We start from the raw sequence: 24761 nt of genomic DNA, 5'->3' as shown, positions 1-24761 counted from the left end.
AAACACATTGTATTTTTGTGGGGGGTGAGGGGAGGATCTGTCATCAACAACAGTGATTACTTCTTGGTTCCGGACATGTGAGGAATACGACAGCATTGACAATTTCATTTTCATTTTCTGTTTTCATCAGAATTCTGCAACATCTGTAACCTTGGTTTAGTTGATGGGCAGATCAATCCCACGCATTCTGTTGGGCTGGTAGCCACTGCCACTAGCATAACATGGGTATAATGTAGTCAGAATTCTTGACACCTCCGGTCAGCAAAAACAGAGCATAATGTTTGTGTTGTAACTGCAGGGTTAAAAAAGGAAGACCCTCCCATGCCTGCCGCTTGGCTTGCTGTCAGGTTGTGCAAGAATTGGAATTCTCATTGCAGGTGTCCAGGTCAAACCATCAACTCTCATTTACAATATATAGTGTGTAACCCCCCGCTGCGGTTTTTGCTGCATTTCCTTTCCCAATCACAGCTCCTAAACAATCTCTCTCTCTCAAAATGTCACTCTGGGACTCTCCTGCTGAGGCCAGTTGAGTTGCACAAAATGCAGGAAGCGGCTCCACTGCCTGTGTGATCCTGACATTGCTGCAGAAGCAATGTGCAAACATCTGGATGATCTGAATTAGGGTTGCCTGTGCAATAATGTGTTCCTTTCTACAAAGGTAGGAGTCGTGCCTGTTGTTCCCCCCACTTTTGCTTCTGGCTGAACCCACCATTGTCATGTGGTCCCCCAGAAGGCTCCTCAAAAAGGATTATGGCCCTTAGACTGGGGGGGGGAACCTTCACCACCCCTGCCTTAATAGCTAACAGTAGCTTAGAATCCTGCAATTGCTGCAGGATGGAGGTGGCTTGGAGAATTCGAAATGCCTGCCTCCGGCACACAGAGCCAGGGCCCCACGGCCCAGTCCATTTTGCTCGGATAACAGCTCCCCGGAATCCCATCTGCACATCCAAGGCGTGAATCAGAGCTTTGGAGTGCATTGAGATTCTGCAACCCTCTTGCAAAACCAGAGGCTTTTCCCTCACCTCTTTCCTCCTGGGACAAGTACTCCTACAAACAGTAATGGAGTTGTTTTCTTTATTGGGTGGAGTTTGCAGTTCCCTGGAGAAAGATGCTGACCCATAAACGACCCAGGGAGAGCAGGGCAGGTAGCCCTCTTCTGTTCTCAGAGAACAGCAATTTCTGGATCTGGCTTGGGTAAGGAAGGGCCTCGCAGTCGTAAAGGACTGAATTGTCTGTCCCTGATTCATCAGCTCAACCATCAGCTGTCTCGAGCTGGGTTTTTAGAGGTCAGGGGAGCAGATCTGCAGATCTGCACAGCTGTGAAAATGCTTCGCTGTCAGCATGTTCCTGGGCAGTAGGGTCACCGCTGCCAAATCCTCATTCAGCTTCTGTTTGTCATCCCCCTCCCCTGCAGCACACCACCAAAAGACCCCATGCTCAAATTCTTTCTCCCTGCAGCTGAGTTGCTAAGGTGCCACATGATGGAGACCAAAATATTTCCCCACCCACCCACATGGCTTGTGGCCTCTACCTTGGAGCCATCTGCTCTGGAGCCTGAGGAGATTTGCGGGGAGCGCAGGTGGCCGAGAGATGTCAGTTTGCAGTAGGAAATTCTGCAAACATGGAGGCAGCTGGGCTGTGCAGTAAATCACTGGACGGGCTGATTGCAAGTGTGCGCTTGTGCCCGCGGATGTGCGTGCAGGGGCATGGAGATGCAGAGTTAGGGAGCAGCAGGGCATCTTTAACATGGACTTGCATCTGTGTCCTCGGGCTCACAAATCAGACTGCATGCATGTGTTGTACCCTGGGGGAAGAGGCCCGTCGAAATGGGGGGGGAGAGGTTCAGTCAGACCCACAACTGATGGAGGGGTCAAGGAAGGCCTGGTCTGGTCAGCTGAAAGTATGAGTTATTTTCACGTCTGCAGCTTCTTAGGCCTGCTTGCACCCATGCCCCAGGTTACTCTCAAGAGTAAGTACAGCCCTCCTCTCCTAGGGTGACTGACTTTCATGCAGCTGGCTTTGGCAGGATCAAGTCCAGGGCTCAAATGTCTCCCTGAGGAGAAAGGGGGCTGTGGGAACCTGGAATGCAGCTATTTCCTCTTTGACACCACCCAGTGAAATCCAGGCAGAGTCTGGAGATGGCTTCTAGCAGGGGAGTAAGGGTGAGCTACCCTGCCTTGTGTGGAGGCCCAGCCAAGTGACTGGGCTTCCACTGTCCCACTTTCCCCTCTCTGAGGCTTTTAATAACCTCCTGGTTTCCACATCCTTCAGGCCGAGGCCCTCCAGAATGAATGAGTGAGCCCCAACCCATCTCCATGCTCAGTGGTGGAACATCTGCCTTGCATGCAGATGTTCCCAAGTTCAATCCGCAGCACCTCCAGGAAGGGCTGGGAGTGAGTCTCTGCCTGGAACCTTGGAGAGCTGCTGCCAGCCAGTGTAGGCAGTACTGAGCAAGATAGACCAATATGGCAGCTTCCTCTGCTCTTTCTAGCCCAGGTGGATCCTCCAGGCGGTGTCCAGATATGGCCTAGTCAGGAGCCATTGCCTGGTTGGTGCTTGCCAGTGGAGATTGGGGCCTACTTAAAGGGCAAGGTGCTGGCAAGCATGCCTCAGTTATGCAAAGACTTGGATATTGCTGTAGAACAGGGGTGGCCACCCTTCCTTTGCCCTGAGGGACCTACTCACCCTTGGCCAACCCTTGGGGGGCGGCATGCATGCCAGCAAAAGATGTGACCAAAAGTGACTGTGACCACAAAACACGCAGGACACATGCACAAAGCTCTCTCCCTCCCAGCTGATCCAGGTCGATCAGATGAGGTCGGTGGGTGTCATTGCTCCATCTGCTCATCAAATGATTGATCTGAAAAGCAGGAATCAGGGAAAATTGCATCCTCATCAGGATTGGGCAGATAATACTCAGCGTTGGTTTATCATCATCATCACCATCCCCACCTCATTCATTCATTCATTCATTCATTCATTCACTCCTGCCCAATTTGGTGGAATGGAGTGTGGGACAGAAATACTTGCTTGGGCAACCACATCAGGCAGCTGAGGTGGGTGTCAATCATCCCTACTGTATCATTGCATTATTGTCTCTCAGTCCCTTGCTGGACACAGACACAGACCTTAGCCTTGCAATGAAGGCACATTGCTCTCTCTCTCTCTCTCTCTCTCTCTCTCTCTCTCTCTCTCTCTCTCTCTCTCTCTCTCTCTCTCTCTCTCTCTCATATGCACATGCACGCACTCACACACACACACAAACATCAATTATGGGTCACAGGAAACTTTACATCCTGGAAGCAGCACAGAAGGGTTCGAAGGGGGGATTTTTTTTTCCTGATTTGGCTAAGGACTGATTTGGCTGAGGACTGAATTCCTGTTTACTTCCAAAGTTGAGCCAGGACCCCATTAGCCGGGCCCCATTAAATTCCAGATTTTGAAAACTCTGGACAGTTCTTTTGATAGTGTTTGCTGCACCCTCTTCCTTCCTTGTAATTCAGTACTGAAGGCTACAAAGAAGAGCCAGGACTCACAATCCTCTGCTGTGCCCCTGCTACTGTTGACTCATGTTAAACTTGTGGTCTACTAAGACCCCTAGATCATTTTCCCATGTACTGCTGGTAAGCCCAGTGTCCCCATATGTAGAAACTAGCCTTCTATGCAATGGTAAAAAAATGTGCATTGCTTGCTGTGTGCCTGATTGCTTATGATCCTGTGCCCATCATTGCCACTCAGAAAATGACCCATAAGGGGATGGGGCCTTAGACTTAAAAGAGCTCCCCCTTCCTGGGCTCCCCCTTCCCAGGTAGTACAAGAGACAAAGCTGAGCCATTGAGCTTGGGGACTCCCCTTTTTCCTTTTGCAACTCTGTTCTGTTGCAGTCAGTCTTCCGGCAGCACCTGGCAGACAGTAGGAGACAACGTGAAAATGGAGAAGCACACGGTCAGTGGCTTGAAGCCCAACACCATTTACCTCTTCCTCATACGAGCCGTCAACACCTATGGGCTCAGCGACCCCAGCCCCGTCTCAGAGCCAGTTCGTACGCAAGGTGAGATGGCCAGGTGCTGACCTGCTGGAGCGGCAATAAGAACAGCTTGGGAGGAAGCTAGAGTCATGGGCATTTGCATCTCACATCATTCTACAGTAGGGACATCTAGGAAAACATTAGACCGCTCATCAGGCTCTGCTTACAGAGGCATCCCCTCTGCAAACAGGGAAGGGACAGGGCTCAGGGATAGGGCATCTACTTTGCTTGCAGAAGGGCTCAGGTTCAATCACTGGCATCTTCAGGTAGGGTTGGGAGAGAGAGCTCTGCCTGAAACCCTGAAGATAGGTCACTATAGACCTGGGGTTCCCAAACTGTGTCCCACTTTTCCCAGCTCATTCACTTCCTGCTTGAGGCTGCAATCTAGCACTTACCTTGGAGCAAGCCCCATTGAACTGAATGGAACTTACATCTGAGTAGACATAGACATAGACATGCCGCCCTGAGCCTGGTTTTTGACTGGGGAGGGCGGGGTATAAATAAAATTTATTATTATTATTATTATTATTATTATTATTATTAGGAATACAGCCTTGGTCTATGGCAGGCATAGGCAAACTTGGCCCTCCAGATGTTTTGAGACTACAATTCCCATCATCCCTGACCACTGGTCCTGTTAGCTAGGGATGATGGGAGTTGTAGTCCCAAAACATCTGGAGGGCTGAGTTTGCCTATGCCTGGTCTGTGGCTCTCTTTATCAGTCCACATGCCACCTTTCTCACATGGAAATTAAGGCAGCATACAATAGGGTTACAAGACAACCACGCTCCATGTGAAAACATTTTTTTTTTAAAAAAATGATCTTCCAGTAGCACCTTAGAGACCAACTAAGTTTGTCATAGGTATGAGCTTTTGTGTGCATGCATACTTCTTCAGATACGCTCCATGTGGTGGGTTTTATTTATCACCTAGCCATCAGGTTGCACTTAACAACAAATCAGGTGTGGGATTTTCTGAGAGTATAGCAAGTCCCCAAACCCTTGCCAAGTCCAGCCCCTCAAGAACATACAGATGAAACGTCGTGCCATGGCCTGCCTTGGACTCACTTCCTATATGCTTTGGCAGATGTAAGTCCTACCAGGCAAGGGGTGGATCACCGGCAGGTGCAAAAGGAGCTTGGCGAAGTTGTGGTGCAGCTCCAGGATCCTGTTGTCCTCACCTCCACCACCATTCAAGTGACCTGGACTGTGAGTACCAGCAACATCACTGATCTTCCTTGAAATGGCACAACTTGTGTAAGCAAAAGGCAACTTTGTGAATGGGTTAGGCAGAAGTGGCAGCTTTAAATGGAGATTAGACAATGGTTACCAGTCACAAAGGCTGGGTGTTGAATTCAGATCCAGAGGCTGTGTAGCTCTGAATATCAGTTTCCAGGGGAACAATAGCAGGAGATGACTCTTGCCCTTGTTGGCTTCCTAGGGGCATCTGACTGACCACTGAGGAGAAGAGGGCACTACTGTGCTACATAGGTTTGTGGCTGGATCCAAAGGGGTCTTTCTTATGTGAATAGCTTTTCTGACCTTTGCTGAAAGTCACAATAGCACCCTGCCCATTCTTTGGCATGAAGGTTTTTTTTCCCCCCAGCGAAGGGAAGACCAGAGCAAAAGAAAACTGTCCTTCTGAAGCCTGAAAGCAATATCTTCAAGCTGCTTCTTGGTATAGTCGATAGAGGTCAGGTTGTTGCATTTAAAGGGTTTAGGGTGATGTATAAAGGTTTTAGAGAAACAGGAGGGTACAAGGTTGGTGCAAAAGAGATATAATAGTTGCTGGAAATAGACATAATACAGGGGGCAGAAGCGAGCAAGAAGAGGGAGGGAGCAGAAAAATGTTTGGGGAAGGGCAGCAGAATCAGCAGGAAGAGGTTTGGAAGCAGAGAATAAATGGGAGCTTCAGCAGGCAAGAAGCTGGACCCATTTTGCTGTGGCCTTTTCTGGAAATGGACAGCATGTGCAAGCAGCTAACGGTTTGTCTTCTTCCAGGTGGACCGCCAGGCTCAGTTCATCCAAGGCTACCGAGTGATGTACCGACCCAAAAACAGTGCCTGGCTGGTGCAGGATGTGAAGTCCCCTACTGAACGGAGCACCGTCTTAGTCGAGCTGCGCAAAGGCCAGGAGTACGAGGTCAAAATCCGCCCATATTTTGATGAGTTCCAGGGCATGGACAGCGAGGTGATGCTGGTGCGCACCCCGGAAGAAGGTAGGTGTGGAAAGGCAGGGAAGCGTGAGCCTCTAGGCTCCAGTTCAGCCTCCCTCCAAAAACTAACTTTTCGTTCATGGACCATTTCCAAAGGCCTTGTCAACAGAAACTGGCATGCCGTATCACAACCAACTCTTGTTTTGCCTCCTGGAAACAGCAGTTCTCTGATATAAGAAAAGCAATGCAGGATCAGGCCAAAGGCCCATCTAGTCCAGCATCCTGTTCTCACAATGGCCAGATGCTTCAGGAAAGTGCACAAGGGGGACCTGAGTGCAGCAGCACTCCTCCTCCTGTAGCTTCCAGGTAGAGGTGGGTGGCGCTGTGGTCTAAACCGCTGAGTTTTTGGGCTTGCCGAACAGAAGGTTGGCGGTTCGAATCCCCGCAATGGAGTGAGCTCCCATTGCTCTGTCCCAGCTACTGCCAACCTAGCAGTTTGAAAGCATGCCAGTGCAAGTAGATAAATAGGGACTGCTACAGTGGGAAGGTAAACGGCATTTCCATGCGCTCTGGCACTCATCACCATGTCCCCTTCTGCCATAAGCGGTTTAGTCATGCTGGCCACACAACCTGGAAAGTTGTCTCTGGACAAATGCCAGCTCCCTTGGCCTGAAAGCGAGATGAGTGCCGCAACCCCATAGTCAGCTTTGAGTGGACTTAACCATCCAGGGGTCCTTTACCTTTACCTTTTTATACAGAGGCATACTGAATACAATGCAGCCAACATGGCAGTTCACCTTTTGCTCTCCAACCATGTTGTATCCTAGCATCAGAACTTTATGGAGAAGTTACAGTTGACCACTAGCTGATGTTGTGCCTTCTGGTGTTTAGGATGCTTACAAAGAGTAGCAGATTAGGTAGATCATTATTTGCTCTAGCAAGACACATCTTAAAGCAGTGATGGGGAGCCTGTGGCCCTTAAGATGTTGTTCGACTACAGCTCCCATCCCCGTTGACTATTGGGCATGCTAGCTATGGCTTTTGGGAGTCGAAGATGGCTCAGTCTTGCTTTTAAATACCCCCAAATTATCTCCAAGGTGGCTTGCAACATATTAAAACAATAGCAAAAACAAAAACCAAGAAAACCCTACCTAGTATCCTTCTTCCTCTGACCATCTCCTCAATTTTGCAGTCAAAGGGCAAGTAGCAGTTATGGCTCAATTGTTAAAAGATGTGAATTTTCTCTTTTGCTTTGCAAATTTAAAATATATCGGTGGACTTCTGATAAAGCTAAAACTGAAACGGGTAGAGCATGAAAGACGGAAGTCAGCCCACCCTTGTGTAGATCATGCACAATAAGCCACTCACATCACTTTCCTTCTCTCAGACTATTGACTTCTCTTCTCCATGCTAACGGGCCTGACTTCTGTAGACTTAGCAGAGGTATTGTTTATATGCCTGCTCTGATGGGCACTCCCTATATTAGTACAGTGGAACCTCGGTTTATGAACACCTCGGTTTATGAATTTTCGGTTTACGAACGTCGCGGACCCATCTGGAACGGATTAATTCACTTTCCATTACTTTCAATGGGAAAGTTCGCTTCAGTTTATGAACGCTTCAGTTTATGAACAGACTTCCGGAACCAATTACACCCATGCTTCGGGTTAAGTACGCTTCAGGTTGAGTACTCTGCGGACCCATCTGGAACGGATTAATCCACTTTACATTACTTTCAATGGGAAAGTTCGCTTCAGTTTATGAACGCTTCAGTTTATGAACAGACTTCCGGAACCAATTGTGTTCATAAACCGAGGTACCACTGTATTATACTCTAAGGGCTTTCTCCTTAAGTAAAGGGTTGGAGATCTTCAGCCCTGCAGATGTTGTCGGTCCACAGCCCCCCATCACCCTTGACCATTGGCCATGCTGGATGGGGCTAGCAGGAGTCTGGAGGTTCCCCACTCCTGCCTCAAGGACTGTGTGTAGCTCAGCTCACCTGCTTTCTGCATGCAAGGCTCCACCCCTGGCATCTCCAGGTAAACAAGACTGAGCTAAATGGATCCGTTCAGGAGCTGCCAGCAGGGGATGGGGGCAGAACCAGGGACCTAGTTTCCCAGCAGTGGCTTCACTTCCAGGATGGTGATGGGGTAGTGGTGAGTGTGCCAATGAAGCCAGTTACACAGTTCTGTCCCTCCCCTCTGCTCTGGTCTCTCCTGGAACAGAGGGTCTGACATAATATAAGGCAGCTTCCTAGGTGCCTATAAAAATCCGTTTCCATGCGTAGTGTTGTAGGGCAAATGCCTAGTGGCTTTTCCTTGCCTTGCCTCGTCTGTAACTCAGCATGTCCTGGCATAGCTTTGCAGCATTCCAGAACGCAGAGTTGGCAGCCACCAGATGCCACGTAGCCCTCCCTCTGAGCAATAAACTCATTTTATCCTGTCTCGCCCAGCCCCCAGTGCTCCTCCTCAGGCGGTTACCGTAGTCACGGTGGGGACCAGCAACAGCACCAGCATCAGCATATCCTGGGAACCACCTCCACCCGGAGAACAAAATGGGATCATCCAGGATTACAGGGTAAGGCTGCCATTCTCAGAATATCCTTGGGGAACCTCTGGAATTTAAGATTAGCTCCAGAGATTAGAAGGTTGGTCTGAAGGATTCGGAGCGGGGCGGGTCTAACCACAGCAAAGAGCTGCAGTGGGTGCTGGGAAACAGTCATGGGAAGTTTCTATTTATTATTTGTTTGTTTATTAAATTTCTGTACCGAGGGCCCTAGGGCGATTTACAAGATAAAAACACAAAAATACATGTCATAGTAACAGACAAAAACAACAAAACACACCCGACGCTGGTTTAAAAGGCAATAGATTTGCTACAGTGTGTCCCTTCAGCCATTGTCATAACAGTTCAGGATGTGGGTGGCACTGTGGTCTAAACCACTGAGCCTCTTGGGCTTGCCAATCAGAAGGTCGGCGGTTCGAATCCCTGCAACGGGGTGAGCTCCCGTTGCTCTGTCTTAGCTCCTGCCAACTTAGCAGTTCAAAAGCATGGCAGTGCAGGTAGATAAATATGCACTACTGCGGCGGCGGGAAGGTAAACGGCGTTTCCATGCGCTCTGGCTTCCGTCATGGTGTCTCGTTGCGCCAGAAGCAGTTTATTCATGCTGGCCACATGACCCAGAAAGCTGTCTGTGGACAAATGCCTGCTCCCTCGGCCTGAAAGCAAGATGAGCGTTGCAACCCCATAGTCACCTTTGAGTGGACTTAACCGCCCAGGGGTCCTTTACCTTTACCTTTTTACCATAACAGTTCTTCTCCTCCCATGGCAGGTTTGGTGCCTGGGAAACGAGTCTCGTTACCACATCAATAAGACAGTGGATGGCACAGTGCACTCGACAGTCGTGCTGGGCCTGGTGCCAGGGATGATCTACCGCACAGAGGTGGCAGCAGTCACCAGCGCAGGCGTTGGAGTGAGGAGCGCCCCAGTCACCATACAGATCAGTGAGTGCTTGAGGCTCCTTCCCAAATGTTGAAATGAGATTATAATGCTCTTCCATGCCCATTCACTGAAGCCAACTGCAGAAACATGTTTCTTCCACACCTGAGGTCCTGCCATCATGGGAGGAGGACTTCCTGGTTGTGGTGCCCAATTTCTGGAACTGATGTTGGGGAACATTGATTCCTCCCATCCAAGGCTCACCTGTGGTAGTTTGGAAGATGGATGCCAAAAGTATCTCAGACTCAGAAGTCAACTGCCACGGTGATGGCTTAATCTAATAAACTATTCCAGTATGCCATTTATAGTTTGTAAGTTTTAATTTCAGGTTTCGCTCTTGAAGTTGAATCTTTGGAAGCCATGTTACTGAAAATTATGTCCATGCTGTGCAAAGTTAAAGTGGTCACAAAGTATACTTTAAAATGTGTAATAGACACACACACACACACACACACACACACACACACGGTTTTGGAGGTTGGCAGTGCTGTCATAAATATTTGGTTCAGTAGGATTAAGGCAGCAATCCAATATCCACTTAATTTGAGTAACTCCATTGAACACAGTGGGACTTGCTTTTGAGAAGACATAATTTGGAAATGTGAAGAATTAAACTTAAGATTGGAAAAAGGAGAAACCCTTTATTGGGAAATTTTTAATGTCTGTCCATTGTTTATAATTTTTTATGTGCTGTAAGCTGCCCCGAGTGGCTGGGGAAATCCAGCCAGATGGGTGGGGTATAAATATTATTATTATTATTATTAATAATAATAATAACCTAAATTGGCAGGTGCACCCGTCCCTCCTGTGAAGGAATAGAGAACTTATTTCTAACTGGCATTCATATGGGGGGAAGGCAATGGGGGAAGGCAATGCAAAGCAAATAGAAAGAAACATCAGGATCACTGGATGTTGTAGTTTTGCAAGCAGCTGTTGGCCACCTAAATGGGATTTTGGAAGGGAAGAAGTCTTTTGGCATCCTGCCACTTTCTCACAGCTCCATATTCTAGTTAAACCAGTGGTAGCCAAACTTGGCCATCCAGCTGTTTTGGGACTAAAATTCCCACCATCCCTGGCCACTGGTCCTGCTAGCTAGGGATGATGGGAGTTGTAGTCGAAAAACATCTGGAGGGCCAAGTTTGGCCACCACTGAATTAAATGGTATCAGGCCTGCACTACTTCAGGCTGCATGTGGGGGCTCATGCAATCAAGTGTTTCTCCACACAAAACATATTGCTTGTAGAAAACTAGCAAGTCGGCTGGGGGTTCTTCTTTGACATTCTAAATCTCTATGTGTAGGGAACGTTTTGCCTTTTTGTAACAGAGGAGCGTTCGGTCACGTGAGCCTCTGCCTGGTTTCCCACTTTTGGGGACAGCCTACGTAGCTCAAGCTACTGTACTTAATCTCCTCTCTTCTGTGGTTGCTTTTGCCTGCTGTGTGTGCCTGCAGAGCCCTTGCCGGACCAGGACACGGTGCCTGTGAGCAACGGGGACAGTGTGAGCCTTGCGGAGCAGATCACGGGCGTGGTGAAGCAGCCGGCCTTCATCGCTGGCATCGGCGGGGCCTGCTGGGTCATCCTCATGTGCTTCAGCGTGTGGATCTACTGTCGCAGAAAGAAGAGGAAAGAACTGAGTCACTACACAGGTGAGATGGGCAAGGCTGCATTCTGCCTTCCTCCCCGGGGGATATGGGTTGGCTGGCTAAGAACTGCCTTATACCAGGTCCTGTCCTGACTTGGACCAGGTGCCCACAAGGCACTACAAGAACCAACAATGTCTCCAGCTCCAGATCACCCCTCCTAGGCTCAGCCTTGAGGAGCAGAAGACCTTAAAGGGTTGGTCAGTCCTCTGGCTCAGACTTATCATTGCTAAATTTCTTAGAAGCCCGACACAAAACAGTAACATATGGCTCACATAACTTTGTATGTAATTATATAGAACTTCCCAAAGACAAAATGTAAAGGCAGAGGGCAGGTTCAGAGGGAACAGGCTCCAGAAGTTTGAACTGCTTCATACAGTAGACCCGTAAGGTGGGGTTCAGAGGCAAGGCCCAGGCGGCAGCTCGGGGTCAGGCTCCTTGCCCATCGATCCCACTGCCCCCTGTTCTGGCTGGCAGCAGCTCTGCAGAACCTCAGGCAGAGAACGCCTTTCCCTTCAGCTGCTCCTTATAACTGGAGATGCCAGGGATTTGAATGCTTGACATTCTGCATGCAAAGCATGTGCTCTGCCACCGAGCTGCACGTCTTCCACCTGCCAACCTCCTGATCTGCCTTAGGCTCCCTGCCCACACCTGCCTGCTGCAAATGCTCTGAGCCGCCTCACTTTCTGCTTGCTTCTCTTTGCAGCTTCCTTTGCGTACACGCCAGCAGGTAAGGCTTTTTTCCCTCACCCCCCATTAAATTGCTTCCCACCAGCTCCACCAACCCCCAGCCCTTGCCTTCGTTCTTCACGGAAGTGTCTTTGACTTAGTGTGGTCCCCTCTCTTTCAGTCTCTTTCCCCCATGCGGATGGGCCAGCACGTGGCAGCGGCAGGTGAGTTTGGAGACCCCCACTTGGCGTTGACGATTCCCTCCCTAATACCGTCTCCTTGGTGATCAAAGTTCATGCCGTACGGGCCTCCCTGTCCCCAGATGATCTGAGCTACGTAAATCACATGAACTAGAACCACAGCGTTAAATGTTCAGATTGACTTTAACCACATACCACATGCATTCCCCCCAAAGAATCGTGGTACCTGTACTTTGCCCCTTGATGAGCTACAGTTCCTGCCACCCTTAACCAGGGGTGAAACTAGACTTTATTTTACCCGGGTCAAAGACCCAGTTTGGCGCGCACACACCAGCATGCATTTATGTACACACACAGAGGCCGAGAGCCTCAATGGCACCCCTCTGAAAGCGCCCCCCTCCCCAGTTATGACACAGACTTAACAAACTACAGTTCCCAGGATTCTTTTGGGGAGGTAATGTGGTTTCCATGCATGTTGTCTGTGCAGTCTAGGTCATATTAAATGGTGTTCCAAGTCTGCAGTCTTGCAAGTAGCGATAAAAGCTGCAAGCGGGAAGCAGCATCTCAGAAGCTCCATCTCCCCCTTTTAATGCAACTGCATTAACCTGTTACGCAAAGAATTGCGTACTACAAATATTAAAAGGTAAAGGGACCCCTGACCATTAGGTCCAGTCGTGACCGACTCTGGGGTTGCGCGCTCATCTCGCATTATTGGCCGAGGGAGCCGGCGTATAGCTTCCAGGTCATGTGGCCAACATGACAAAGCCGCTTCTGGCAAACCAGAGCAGCACATGGAAACACCGTTTACCTTCCCGCTGTAGCAGTTCCTATTTATCTACTTGCATTTTGACGTGCTTTCGAACTGCTAGGTTGGCAGGAGCTGGGACCAAGCAACGGGAGCTCACCCCGTCACAGGGATTCGAACCGCCGACCTTCTGATCAGCAAGCCCTAGGCTCAGTGATTTAACCCACAGCGCCACCTGGGTCCTCAAAATCACTCCAAACCAGGGATAAGGGACTTAATGGCAGATGTCGCTGGACTCCAACTCCTGCCACCTGTGACTATTGGCCAGGCTGGCTGGGGCTGATGGGAGTTGGAGTCCCGCAACATCTGGAGGGCCACAGGTTGCCCACCCCTGCTCTAAACACCTGTAAGTAAATCCCTTAAGGAGTTTTGAACATTCATGGCAAAGCAGCAACACGTTAGAACCTGATAACCACCATTATTTATGCAACAGTAAACCTGTTCAAACATCAGAACTCGATAACCATATTAAGACTGCATTAAGAACAACATAAAGAAAGCAACTCTCGTCTTCTTCCTGAGCTATAAAGTATGGCAAGCAAACAGAAGAACTACTACAACAAAATTAAATTGCCTAAGCTGACACAACTCCAATAATAGATTTTGTGTATTCATTAGTGTAAGCACTAATAATAAGAATAATTTTTATGCCGCACGTATAGGATGCCTCTTCTAGAATGCGACCTGTCACAACATACACTTCATAATTATTATTCCATGCATATCCCACCTTTCCTCCAGCAAGCTCAATGTGACATTCATGGTTCTCTCTCCCCCTGTTTTCTCCTTCCAGCAACCCTGTGAAGCAGGCTAGGCTGGGAGACCCCGTGGGCTTCATGGCCGAGTGGGGATTTGAACCCTGGCCTCTTGGCTCTCTAACCACTAGACCCCACTTGCATTATCTAAAAGAATATGCTTGGCTCACACAATTGATATACTCTTTGGCGGTAAGGGGGGGGGAGAGAGAATCAGGTGTTAGCCCTCACCCAAACCACCTACTAACTCACACGACCAAATAACCCTGGTTTCTGTGGCTCTCCTCCAGTAGGCCTGGCATGCTAGCCATGGCCACTAGTGCCTCAAGCTATCCGTGGCTGGCGGATTCGTGGCCAGCCCCCAACCTGCTGCGGAATGGGAAGGCAAAGGATCCCGGGGCAAACTGCTGCACAGGAAACCTCAATGCCACTGAGAGATATTACAACGGTGAGTCTTTTACCACCTCAGCATCTCCCTAAGTAATGAAAGCCCAGTGCAGAGTCGGTGTGGGATGTGGGAGAAATCCTCCCAGTTCAGATTTGAATGCGAACCTACTTCTAGTTCACATTTCCAGAAACCCTAAGCCAACGGAAAGACAGCTAGCCTTCCAAATGTTGCACGCTTCTGAATTTAGTGATGCGCTTCTGCAACCCAAAAGCTTGCCTAGTGTTTTCATTGCATATCTTTAGGTGACAGACAAAACCATTTCTCTGTAATCAGGTATTGGGTCTGAATATTCTATGGCCTTTTCAATGTGTTTGTGGGTAGGGAAAGGTTACTGGTTAGCTTTTGTTCGTGTTTTATTGTGTATTTTGTGTTCTCGTTTTGTATTTTTGTGCTGTGTTTTGTGTGATCTTTCAATGAAGGGTGGTTTACAGATTTAATAAATATTGCAAGAACAGTAATATAAAGATGCATCTGTTTGGAGGAAATAATGTGCAAAGCTACATTGCGGGAGGGGATTGCTTGCAAAAATGGGTACAAAAGGCGAAATGCATATATATCAGGAGAAATTCACCCCAAAATGCATATGGGCTTTTATTCAGGTTTCTTAAAAAAACAAAAAACAAACAAACCACAAGTTGATGTGGATATGGCACAAACAGAAGGCAAGTTTGGAAAAATGTGAAACTTGAGGCTGAATTGACAAATTCACCCGTTCCTAGAACTGGCAAGCCCAAGAGAAACATTTGTGGTTGGCAGATACGGAATTTGAGCATTATCGGGTTGGAAAAGCCAACAGACTCCAGTGAGAGGCTTAGCCTTTAGGTTTGCGCAAAATAGGAAGTTGTTGAGACAATGAAAGCAGGCTTTGCAGGTTGTGACCTTCCAGGAGGGGAGGGGAGTCAATGTTTATTGGGAGGGGGGCAGCAGTGGCGTCAATCCCTTGTTCCCCTTCCCCCTCCCCCCAAGCCTGGATTAGTGGTAGTTCTCCAAGCCCACAAATCACAGAGGTCATTAAAATTAAGGCACATGGAATCTGTTGTGGCTGAACCAGAAGGTTTGGTTAAGCAAGGTCACAGTGGGTCTCCCTCGTTCGCAGATGCTGGGATTTCCAATTACATTGCTCAGACGGAGAAGTTTGGAACAGGGGTGTCCGATGGGCCCATTTACAGCACCATCGATCCTGCCAGTGACGACATGAGGACGTTCAACGGGGCCTTTTCCCAGCACACCACCCCATATGCCACCACACCCGTGGTACCATATGGGGCGGCACATCTACACTCACCTGATGAAGAGGAGAGCCAGTGGAACGGCCAACCTGGGCTGCCCAGCATCCAGTATGCCCAACCCGAACGGGGCAGAGCTGAGAGTGGTAGGGACCTTAAGCATACAAGAAACTGGGCACCCTTCTCATCTCCATGGGAATTATGTTTTCAAGTTCCATCAGTGTCACCTGCCTAGAAATGGAACCCCTTGGTGCATCTTACAGAAGAATCTTCTAGTGTGTGGAAAGTCAGGTGGTGATTCTATCGCCGTGGTTAATGATACGCCATTGTTAACAAGCATAGCATGTTGCAACGCAGCTTGAGTGAATCAGGAAACGCCCCAAAAATATTTAGCTCGGAAATTAGTTAATGGGAAAAGATCATGGAGAGAGACCAGGTTGACAGGGATGAATTAATTTACAAAGCCCTGAACAGCTTAGGTCCAGGGTACATAAGGGTCTGTCTAAAGCCTTTTATCCTAGCTAAGTCACTGGCATCCCCCGAGCAAGGCTCATCTGACAGCAAAAAGAAACTGAGCTTTTAGTGTCATTGGGGACTTGCTTCTGAGTAATAATAATAATAATAATAATAATAAATTTATTTATACCCTGCCCATCTGGCTGGGTTTCCCCAGCCACTCTGGGCAGCTCCCAACAGAATATTAAAAACACAATAAAACACCAGACATTAAAAACTTCCCTAAACAGGGCTGCCTTCAGATGTCTTCTAAAAGTCAGATAGTTGTTCATGTCCTTGGCATCTGATGGGAGGGCGTCCAACAGGGCGAGTGCCACCACCAAGAAGGCCCTCTCCCTGGTTCCCTGTAACCTCACTTCTCACAGGGAGGGAACCGCCAGAAGGCCCTCAGAGCTGGACCTCAGTGGGTGGAGACGCTCCTTCAGGTATACTGGGCCAAGGGCGTTTAGGGCTTTAAAGGTCAGCATCAACACTTTGAATTGTGCTCGGAAACACACCTGGAGCCAATATAGGTCTTTGTGGAGTAAATGTGCATAGCATTCTACTGCTAGAGAGTTGTTGGGGTTTTTTTTGTTAAATAAAGCAATTTCATCCTTTGCTGTGCTGGAGGGTCCCGTCTCTGAGCTCTGTTTCTCTTCAGTAGTTGCTAAGCCTGGGAAACAGAAGTCCATGGGGAAGCCAGTGAAAACACCATCCCTCAACTGGACGGAAGTGCTTCCCCCACCGCCTTCTGCCAGTGAACTGAGCCAGTATGTGGAGGAGGAGGAAGACGAGGAGCTAGAAGTCAGGTAAGCAACAAAAGAAGGGCAGAAGACACCATGTCCTTTCACTGCCATGTTTCCCTTGGAAATGGAACTGGTTTTGATTTGGGAAACATGTTCATAATTAGTTGGAGCTCCAGCTGGTATCAGGCCACAACATTCCTATAACGTGCTCTAATGCACTGTGCTGTAAGCTGCTGCCTTTGAAGAGTGTTTGGAAACTGCAGCTGGTCTAGGACGCTAGGCTAGAGCAAGTCAATCAGAGAACAATCCCACCTTTTTTTTTCAAGGAGCTCAAAGTGGCATACATGAATCTTTCCCTTCCAATCTTATCCTTGCAAAAACCTTGGGAGGCAGGGTAGACTGAGAGACTGCAACTGGCTCAAGGTCATCCAGTAAGCTTCATGACTAAGTGGGGATGTGAACTCTTGTCTCTGGTCCAACACTCCTAACCACTAGGTAAAAAGGTAAAGGACCCTTGGATGGTTAAGTCCAGTCAAAGGCAACTATGAGGTTGCGGTGCTCATCTTGCTTTCAGGCCGAGGGAGCCAGGATTTGTCCACAGACAGCTTCTGGGTCATGTAGCCAGCATGACTAAATTGCTTATGGTGCACGGGATACAATGACGAGTACCAGAGCGCATGAAAATGCCATTTACCTTCCTGCCGCAGTGGTACCTATTTATCTACTTGCACTGGTATGCTTTTTGGTAGGAGCTGGGACAGAGCAATGGGAGTTCGCCCTGTCATGGGGATTCGAATGGCCAACATTCTGATCAGCAAGCCCAAGAAGCTCAGTGGTTTAGACCACAGCGCCACCCACTCATTTTTTCTTAACCACGATACCATATTGGCTCACAGCCAGTGTGGTGTTTTAGTTAGGGTAGGGGTGGGTGGGGAACCTGGGTTCCTCCAGATGTTTTTGGACTCAGGTTCCAGACAGATGTTTCAATGCAATTGTTGACTTCATTGAAGCGAGACCTTAGAATTCAATCCCAGAGGCATTGGCCAATGATCAGGGACAATGGAAGTTGTGATCTAACATGATTTGGAGGGTTACAGGTTCCCCATTCCCGGGTTAGTGTGTCAAACTAGGATGGGGGAGTCTGGATTCAAATCCTCATTCAGGCATGAAGCTCATTGGCCAAGCTCAGCCTAGTCATTTGTTCAATCTAACCTAACTCCCAAGGGTTATTATGAGAGAAAAAAGTGAGGTGAGAAACCTGGCTCTGAGCAACTTGGGCAAAAAACAATGAATGAACTGTAAGAGAGAGGGCTTGCAGAGAGCAGCCCACTCTGCTTACTTCCATCAGATGGGAGAGCAGCAGCAAGTCTGGGAGTTTAAATCAGGAACAGGAAGGGTTAAGACGGGTCCAGGGCTCTGCAGAGTCCTGGTGGCTCAGCTCCAGGTTGGTAGCAGGGAAGCAGGGGAGGAGCTAGCTTCAGCAGGGGCTGGAAAGGAGGGAGGAGAGAGAACGGCACCTCAGGAGCCTGGTTTGGGACCACGGAGGACCCATAGAGCAAGGAGGAGGGGCGTTTGGATGCCCAGTCTTAAAAGGGGGGTCAGAGCCCACGAGACGCCATTGTGGGCTTCTGCCCCATGCAGAGCAGACATGATTTGAGACATCTCACCACTGTATATAGCATGCACAATAAAACTCTGAAAATCCAGAGGATGTATGGAGTGCTTACTCGGGAGTAGCCAACACCCCATCTGTGACATGAACGAACGAACGAACGAACGAACTTCCATTTTGCTTCAGGGTGACTGGCTCCAAGATTGGAAAAAAGCTTCCACACCCCTGGTTTAGATTCCCCCTCTAGATGCTATGGAGCCTTGTTCTCCTTGGGATGGTTTCAGGGATTAGGAGCCCAGCATGTCCCAGCCCAAAATGTCTAGCTCACTCACTTTTTGTAGTTCAGAGGTGGAGGAGTGGTGCCCACCCCTGCCAGAAAGGACCTACCTGATGGAGAACATCCAGGAAGAGGAATGTCCTCCACCACCGCCTCGTGGAGAAGCCTCCTCTCCTGCAAATTCCTATGGCCAGCAGTCCACAGCCACACTGACCCCCTCACCTCGAGAGGAGATGAGAGCATCTGAAGATATCCCCAGGCTGCATCACTTTGAGATCCCACACCTGCCCAGGTATGATTCACCCAGGGACTCGGGGGAATTCATTCTTTGTCGGTTGCGATACAAACTGTCCCCATCCACACCTTGCAGAGTAAAAGTGCGCATTGGAACCTAATGGTCCTTCCTGGGCACACACATTTGATCAGGAAGGTGATATAAAAAGAGAGAAGTTGTAGAATGGATGGTTTTAGAGCATAGAAGTGGGAAACATAAGCCAGGGCTTAGATCCTACTGTGCAATTGCAGAATTTTGTACTGAGCAGAGGATTTGGCATCCTTAATAACCTCAGCCTTGTAAAAACAAGAAAGGGGCTTTCTGGTCCTCATGGTGGGAGTGAGTATGACATCATTCAAATAACCAAAATTCAGGTTTTGTTGGTGCAGAATGGGGGCCATGATGCAGAATTCTGGTTTATGCAGAGCTAGCCTCCCCACCTCTTATCTGCTCCCACTGGGGCTTGTCCTCTCAGCTTAATGTGTTGCTTTCTGTGTTCAAGGCGGTTACCCAATGGCTCGGGGCCATTGTCCAAAGCCTCGAGTCCTCCCTTGACCCAGTCCAACCCAAATCTCAACGTGCCTGAAGAGGGACCCGAAGGCATCACTCCCAGGCAAGGTCATCGGCGCAACCTGAGCCAGACGCCAGCACACAGTGCAGAGAACGTTGACTCTCCGGGAATAGGTGGGTGCATCTTCTTCAACCCTCTTCTGAGGGGCAATGTGGTGTCTTAGGCACAGGGAGATGGAGGGATTGGCCCCCTCCTCGATGTCCCTGAGCAGAGAGTCCATGGCCTTGCAGCGCCAGGTTTGAGAGGCGTTCCCTCGGCACCAATTCACTGCAGCTGGGATAGTCAACACTTCTCTGGAGCTGCTTGCCCATCAACAGTTTGTGAGGGCCCTTGCATTTTAATTCCTTTAAGACAGGGATGAGGAACCTGCAGGCCTTTAGATGTTGTGGGACTCCAGCTCCCATCTGCCCCAACCAATATGGCCATTGATTAGGGATGATGGGAGTTCCTCATCCCTTCTTTAATAAGAAATTCCTTCTTCTCCCAGTGGAGAGCAAGACTGAAAAGGACATGGGTTCCTGTCCCCTCTTAGCCATGAAGCTCACAGGGCTTGGCCATCTCTAAGCCTGACCCACCTCACAGGGTTGCTGTGAAGAGGAAATGGGAGGGGCTGGAACCATGTGCAGTGCCATGAGCTCCTTGGAGGAAGGGTAGGGCAGAACTATAAGGAACGATTAAGTCATGCCCCCTTCCGCTTTTAGCAGGAAATGGTTCTGAGCTTCCTTATCAGCCACAGGAACACATGTGGCCGGGCTGAGGCTGGGTGGGACAGACCAGGTTGCTGGCTAAAGGGTCTCACTCTGGTATCTGGCTTTTACCGACAGGCAAACTTCACCCCAGCCTAGCAGACATGCCTCTCCCTCCGGGACAGAAAGCAAAAAGCAAAAAGAAATCCAAGTCCAGCCACTACCGTCGAGAGAAGAAGCAGGGAGGTAGGTGTGGCTGTGCCCTGACCCCCGAGGTTGCCCAATTCTTCCATCCTTCTAGGGTTCCTTCCTTCCTCTTCATTTCCTCTCTATTTCCCTAGCTTTTTAGAGCTGTTTCCCATCTTTCTCTGTAGTTTTGAGACAAACAGAAAGGAGTATTGTTTCAGGTGATAAAAATAAATTGATTTTTTTTTAATTCTAAAACCAATATTCCTGGTTGTGATTCAGCATTGTAAGACTCTCAGATTTCTGGTCTTTAAGCAATGGGTCTGGTCTTTAAGCAGTTCTTAGAGGTGTGAAGGTACAGCTTGAATACATGCAACAGGTGCCTATGGAAATATTGGGGAAGGAGGGGGCTGACAGTACTTCCCCCTTGGTTCTGCTCACAGATCTCCCGCCGCCGCCCTTGCCACCTCCCGCCGAAGACCTTGGCACCGCTGCTCCAGATGGCGCCCTGCGACTGGACTGTGACCCTTCCTCTCTGGAGAAGAACTTGAACGCTTCCTCAGCCCTAGAGCGGAGAGCCGTCCATCGCACAGTGGCAGGACAGCACTACCACCAGCACCGGGATGGTAATGCCAACCCCAGTGATAATGGCTTCCCTGGCTTCCTGTACTCTAGGTTGAATTTCTGCCTCAATAAAGAGTCATGGTCTGGGCTAGATGCAGAGGAGTGGTGGGAGGCACGAAGTGGGGAACCCCCAAGAGAATAAGAGCCAGGGCATTGGTGGTGGGATGACAGTGAGTGGTCAGAGGGAGAAAGCTGACTGGGCGGGAGGAGGTCTCAGAAGCGGAAGCAGGGTTTTGTGAGCAGGAAGAGGCTGGGGCAGAGAGCAGTCCTGATTCAGAGGCTGGAGATGAGGGAGACCAAGAGGCAGAGATCAGGAAGGCTACTGAAGAAGCCATGGGGGTCTTCCCTTCTTGCTGTGACCAACTCCCCTTCCCCCCTTTCTGGTTTCCCAGGACCAGAAGAGGAATGAAGAGGGCAGAGGAGACACAGATGCACTGACTGAGTCTCAGATTGCTTGGGAAGGACCTGGGGCAGGGGGAGGAGGCTTAGTCAGCTATGGAAAGGCAGAAGCTTTCAGTCCTCACAACCAGGCGCATAGCAAGGGAGGGGCGAAGGGGGTGGGCTGTCCCTAGCTCCACTCTGGTGGGGGCAGTGCCCCCGGCCCCTGGCCCGCCCCTCGCCTCCTCCGCCCAAACAGGAAGAAGCAGAGCGTGCTACGGAGCGGGTTGCTGGGCGGCAACCCGGCAACCCGCTCTGTAGCACGCTCTGCTTCAGAGTGCACCGGCCGAGCAGAGCAGCAGCGCCAACCTGGACGGACTGTGCATGTGTGGACATGCACAGTTCACCCTGGCTCGTCCTGGTGCGTGCGTCGTGATGTCACAACGCATGTGTCAGGACGCATGCGCACTGCGGAGTGACGCCCCACCCCCAAGCGCCACCGTTCACCACTGCTCACAACTCCCTCATCTGGGCAAGACCTATTGGGAAGGGTTGCTGTGCTAACTAGGCCTGAGCTGTTTTGTTTCCTTGAATAAAGAGTTAATTTCACTGACACCCTGTGAGTTATTGCTGACCTGCTCCTGACACCCGGCCTGACATAAAGTCCTCCCTTGGTATTGTAAGATCACCGTTATTTTGAACAGAAACAAAAGCTGGCAGCAATGTCTGGGCGAAGCCAAAGCTTGCAAGACTAACCACCTGCTCTCACTGTTGTTGTTTCTACTCTCTCTCTCACTCTCTCTCACTCTCTCTCACTCTCTCTCTCTCTCTCTGTGTGTGTGTGTGTTGGCAGAGGAGGAAATCATCCCATACAGCAAGCCCAGCTTTCTCTCCAGAAGCCAGGTGTCAAGCAACTGCTCCACAACAGGAAGTTCTTCTTCCAAGGGGTCGACAGGATCTAGAGGTCATGGGTCAGGACGCAGCCGGACAACAGGGGATCGCAGCGAGGTGATTTGGCAGCACTTCCTTTGCGTGTTTTAAAAATAATCTTTTGCGTTCAGGCGTCTGCCCTGGCAACGGGTGGAGGGTGCCAGTTCTGGGACATGGATTGACACTGGTCTGGCACCAGCCCAGGTGCCAAGACCCCAAAGACAGTGATGGACACCAGCGTGGATGTCTTTAAAAGACCGTTAGCCTTGCCCTGCATCAAATTGTCTATCTGTGGCTACTAGCCACATGATGGCTATGTTCTTCCTCCATGGTTGGAGGCAGTAATGCTGAGTAGTAATTCTGAGTAGCAGTTTCTGTTAGCTGCAGGAGGGGAGAGCCCTGCTAGGGCTTCCTGTAGGCAGAGGCATCGCATCATTTGCCAGCGCCCAGGAGCAGGGCACAGGGGGTGAAGAAAACTCGCCGTGCCAGCCGAGCCTTCGCCACCGATGCTGCTGGGTGGCCGCAGGGCACAGAGGGTTTACAGGGCTGCACTGCACTACCTGTCTGCCCACTCACCCCTGCAGGGTGAAGCCCGGCTGACCAACTCAGCCCTTGGTGGGTGCATCAACCCCGATGCTGGCAAGGTGGCCATTCAGCAAGGGCGCCATGGATGATGTGGTGACAAGACCAGGCTGGGCTGAGTAGAACTCCAGTGTATAGTTAGCAGAGCAAAAACTTAAACACATTGCAGGATTCCCCAAAAATAGACCAGAGGCAATTTTATTTCATCCAGCAGAGCTTTACTGCTACAGAAGGCAAATGAGCATAATGGTCACAAATCCAATACATTCAGGATTGGTAGTGTCCATAAGAAATCCAGTTGTAGCAGACTTAACGTAAACTTACAATAACTTATAATACGTCGAAACCTTAACACTAAGCATACTATTTACAGAACACCACAGCAGAAGGATAGAGAGATAGAAAGAGTGAAACCCGGGCTCCTTCTGACCTTACTATTATAGTCAGCATGACCTTGACAGAAGAGATAACAGAACCAGTTTAAGCCAGCTGTACTCAGCTTCTCTGAAGGAATAACCCAAACATCATGAACCTTCTGCTTACTTCTTTCACGCAGAGAAGCTCCCAGAACCTTCTTGAATTAAGTAGAATAGGAAAGATCTCTACGTATCAGATCAATACTTTCTGCACCAAGACATGCAAACTGACAGGTAGCGGCAGGTAGGGTGGGACAAGGATCCCTGCATGGGGCTGCCTGGTTTGCACACACGCACCCCCAACCATGCACCCAGGGTTACAGTCCCCCTGGGCCCCCTCACACTACACCCCTGCCCACAGGCATCAGATTGGACACTGTGAAAACAGGATGATGGGTTAGAGGAGCCATTGGCCTGATTCAGCAGGCCCTTCTTGTGTTCTTATGTCCAATGGGAAGGAGGAAAGGCAAATGAAGAGCAGAGGCAGATCTTGCTGATACCCCCTCTCCCCCCCCCCACTTTCTGCTTTCAGGAAAAGAGATGAAACCAGATGGAAGTCAGCGGGAGGAAAGCAAGGCCTACGAAGGAATTGGCAGCCGCAGACTTTGGGGGGTGTTTCTGTGCTTCTAATTTATGATCCCTCTAAAGAAGCCGCATGACCTGGCCCCTTTTGTAAATAAGTTTGTTCCCTGGAGGTTGGCAGTCCCTGGGAGCCAAGGAAGCTGTATTTATAAATCGTGGCAAAGGGACAGTCGAGTCTCGGGCCTCGGAGGGCCAGCTTTTGGAAACATTGGCATTTCTGCAAGTGGAGGGTTTGGGTCCGATGGGAGAGGGGACGGGAGGAGGCAGTGGGGAAGGGGGTTTGCCTTCCGCCATCTTGCTAAGGGTGGGCATTGAGTGGGTGGGCCCATCCCACCAAGCACATGCTCGGATATTGCCCAGGTGCTCTGTCCTGCTGGCCACATGGCAGGGAGGGGACAGCAGGTGTTTCTTTGGTAGCTAATGAATCCTTTTGTAAAATGACCAATAAAGCCGATTGTTAACCTGGACCTCGCAGAGTTCTCTTTCCTTTCGTTCCTCTGATGCAAAGCATCTCATTCTGTTGGTGAATCCCAGAGTGCACTAAGGACTTGCTGCGGAGCCTGTGCAAAGCTTCTTTGCGCAAGGCAGGCTGCTTGCCTAGCTCAGCCACCTTTGAAAAGCCAGTTCTATGCAGATAAGCTCAATAGGAAATTGGAGGAACCTGCCTTCTTGGGGTGTGAACTCTGCGTGAGCACTCTGTGTTATATCTTAACTAACTGGAGTGGCCATCATCTGGAATTGACAAAGCTATGTGCATTTCCAGGGGGAATCCCTCTATGCCAGGAGTCAGCAAACCTTTTCAGCAGGGGGCCGGTCCACTGTCCCCCAGACCTTGTGGGGGGCCAGACTATATTTTGAAAAACAAAACGAACCAATTCCTATGCCCCACAAATAACCCAGAGATGCATTTTAAATAAAAGGACACATTCTACTCATGTAAAAACACGCTGATTCCCGGACCGTCCACGGGCCAGATTTAGA

General features: G+C 49.6%; 1 protein-coding gene across 11 annotated transcripts in view; it reads left to right on the top strand.

The window, feature by feature from the left end:
- The window catches only part of ROBO3 (roundabout guidance receptor 3), a 311710-nt gene extending 287463 nt beyond the window's left edge, over positions 1–24247 (top strand). For 3 of the 11 annotated variants that reach the window (XM_088657608.1, XM_060268621.2, XM_060268626.2), the window contains 17 exons: positions 3885–4051; positions 5114–5235; positions 6028–6244; positions 8634–8758; positions 9513–9684; positions 11130–11324; positions 12025–12048; positions 12169–12211; positions 14038–14195; positions 15292–15567; positions 16578–16725; positions 18616–18843; positions 19328–19509; positions 20221–20328; positions 20712–20894; positions 22124–22278; positions 23731–24247. In XM_088657608.1, coding sequence (XP_088513734.1) covers positions 3885–4051; positions 5114–5235; positions 6028–6244; positions 8634–8758; positions 9513–9684; positions 11130–11324; positions 12025–12048; positions 12169–12211; positions 14038–14195; positions 15292–15567; positions 16578–16725; positions 18616–18843; positions 19328–19509; positions 20221–20328; positions 20712–20894; positions 22124–22278; positions 23731–23742 — 2515 coding nt within the window. In that variant the 3' untranslated portion in view covers positions 23743–24247. The remainder of the gene's footprint in view (positions 1–3884; positions 4052–5113; positions 5236–6027; positions 6245–8633; positions 8759–9512; positions 9685–11129; positions 11325–12024; positions 12049–12168; positions 12212–14037; positions 14196–15291; positions 15568–16577; positions 16726–18615; positions 18844–19327; positions 19510–20220; positions 20329–20711; positions 20895–22123; positions 22279–23730) is intronic. The other 8 variants (XM_088657609.1, XM_060268623.2, XM_088657611.1 and 5 more) reach the window with 7 other exon arrangements.
- The last annotated feature ends 514 nt before the right edge of the window (positions 24248–24761 follow it).

Source organism: Zootoca vivipara, chromosome 14 (assembly GCF_965207765.1).
Source record: "Zootoca vivipara chromosome 14, rZooViv2.hap1.1, whole genome shotgun sequence".
NCBI classification, from domain to species: domain Eukaryota; kingdom Metazoa; phylum Chordata; class Lepidosauria; order Squamata; family Lacertidae; genus Zootoca; species Zootoca vivipara.
This window is presented reverse-complemented; position numbering and strand designations above follow the sequence as displayed.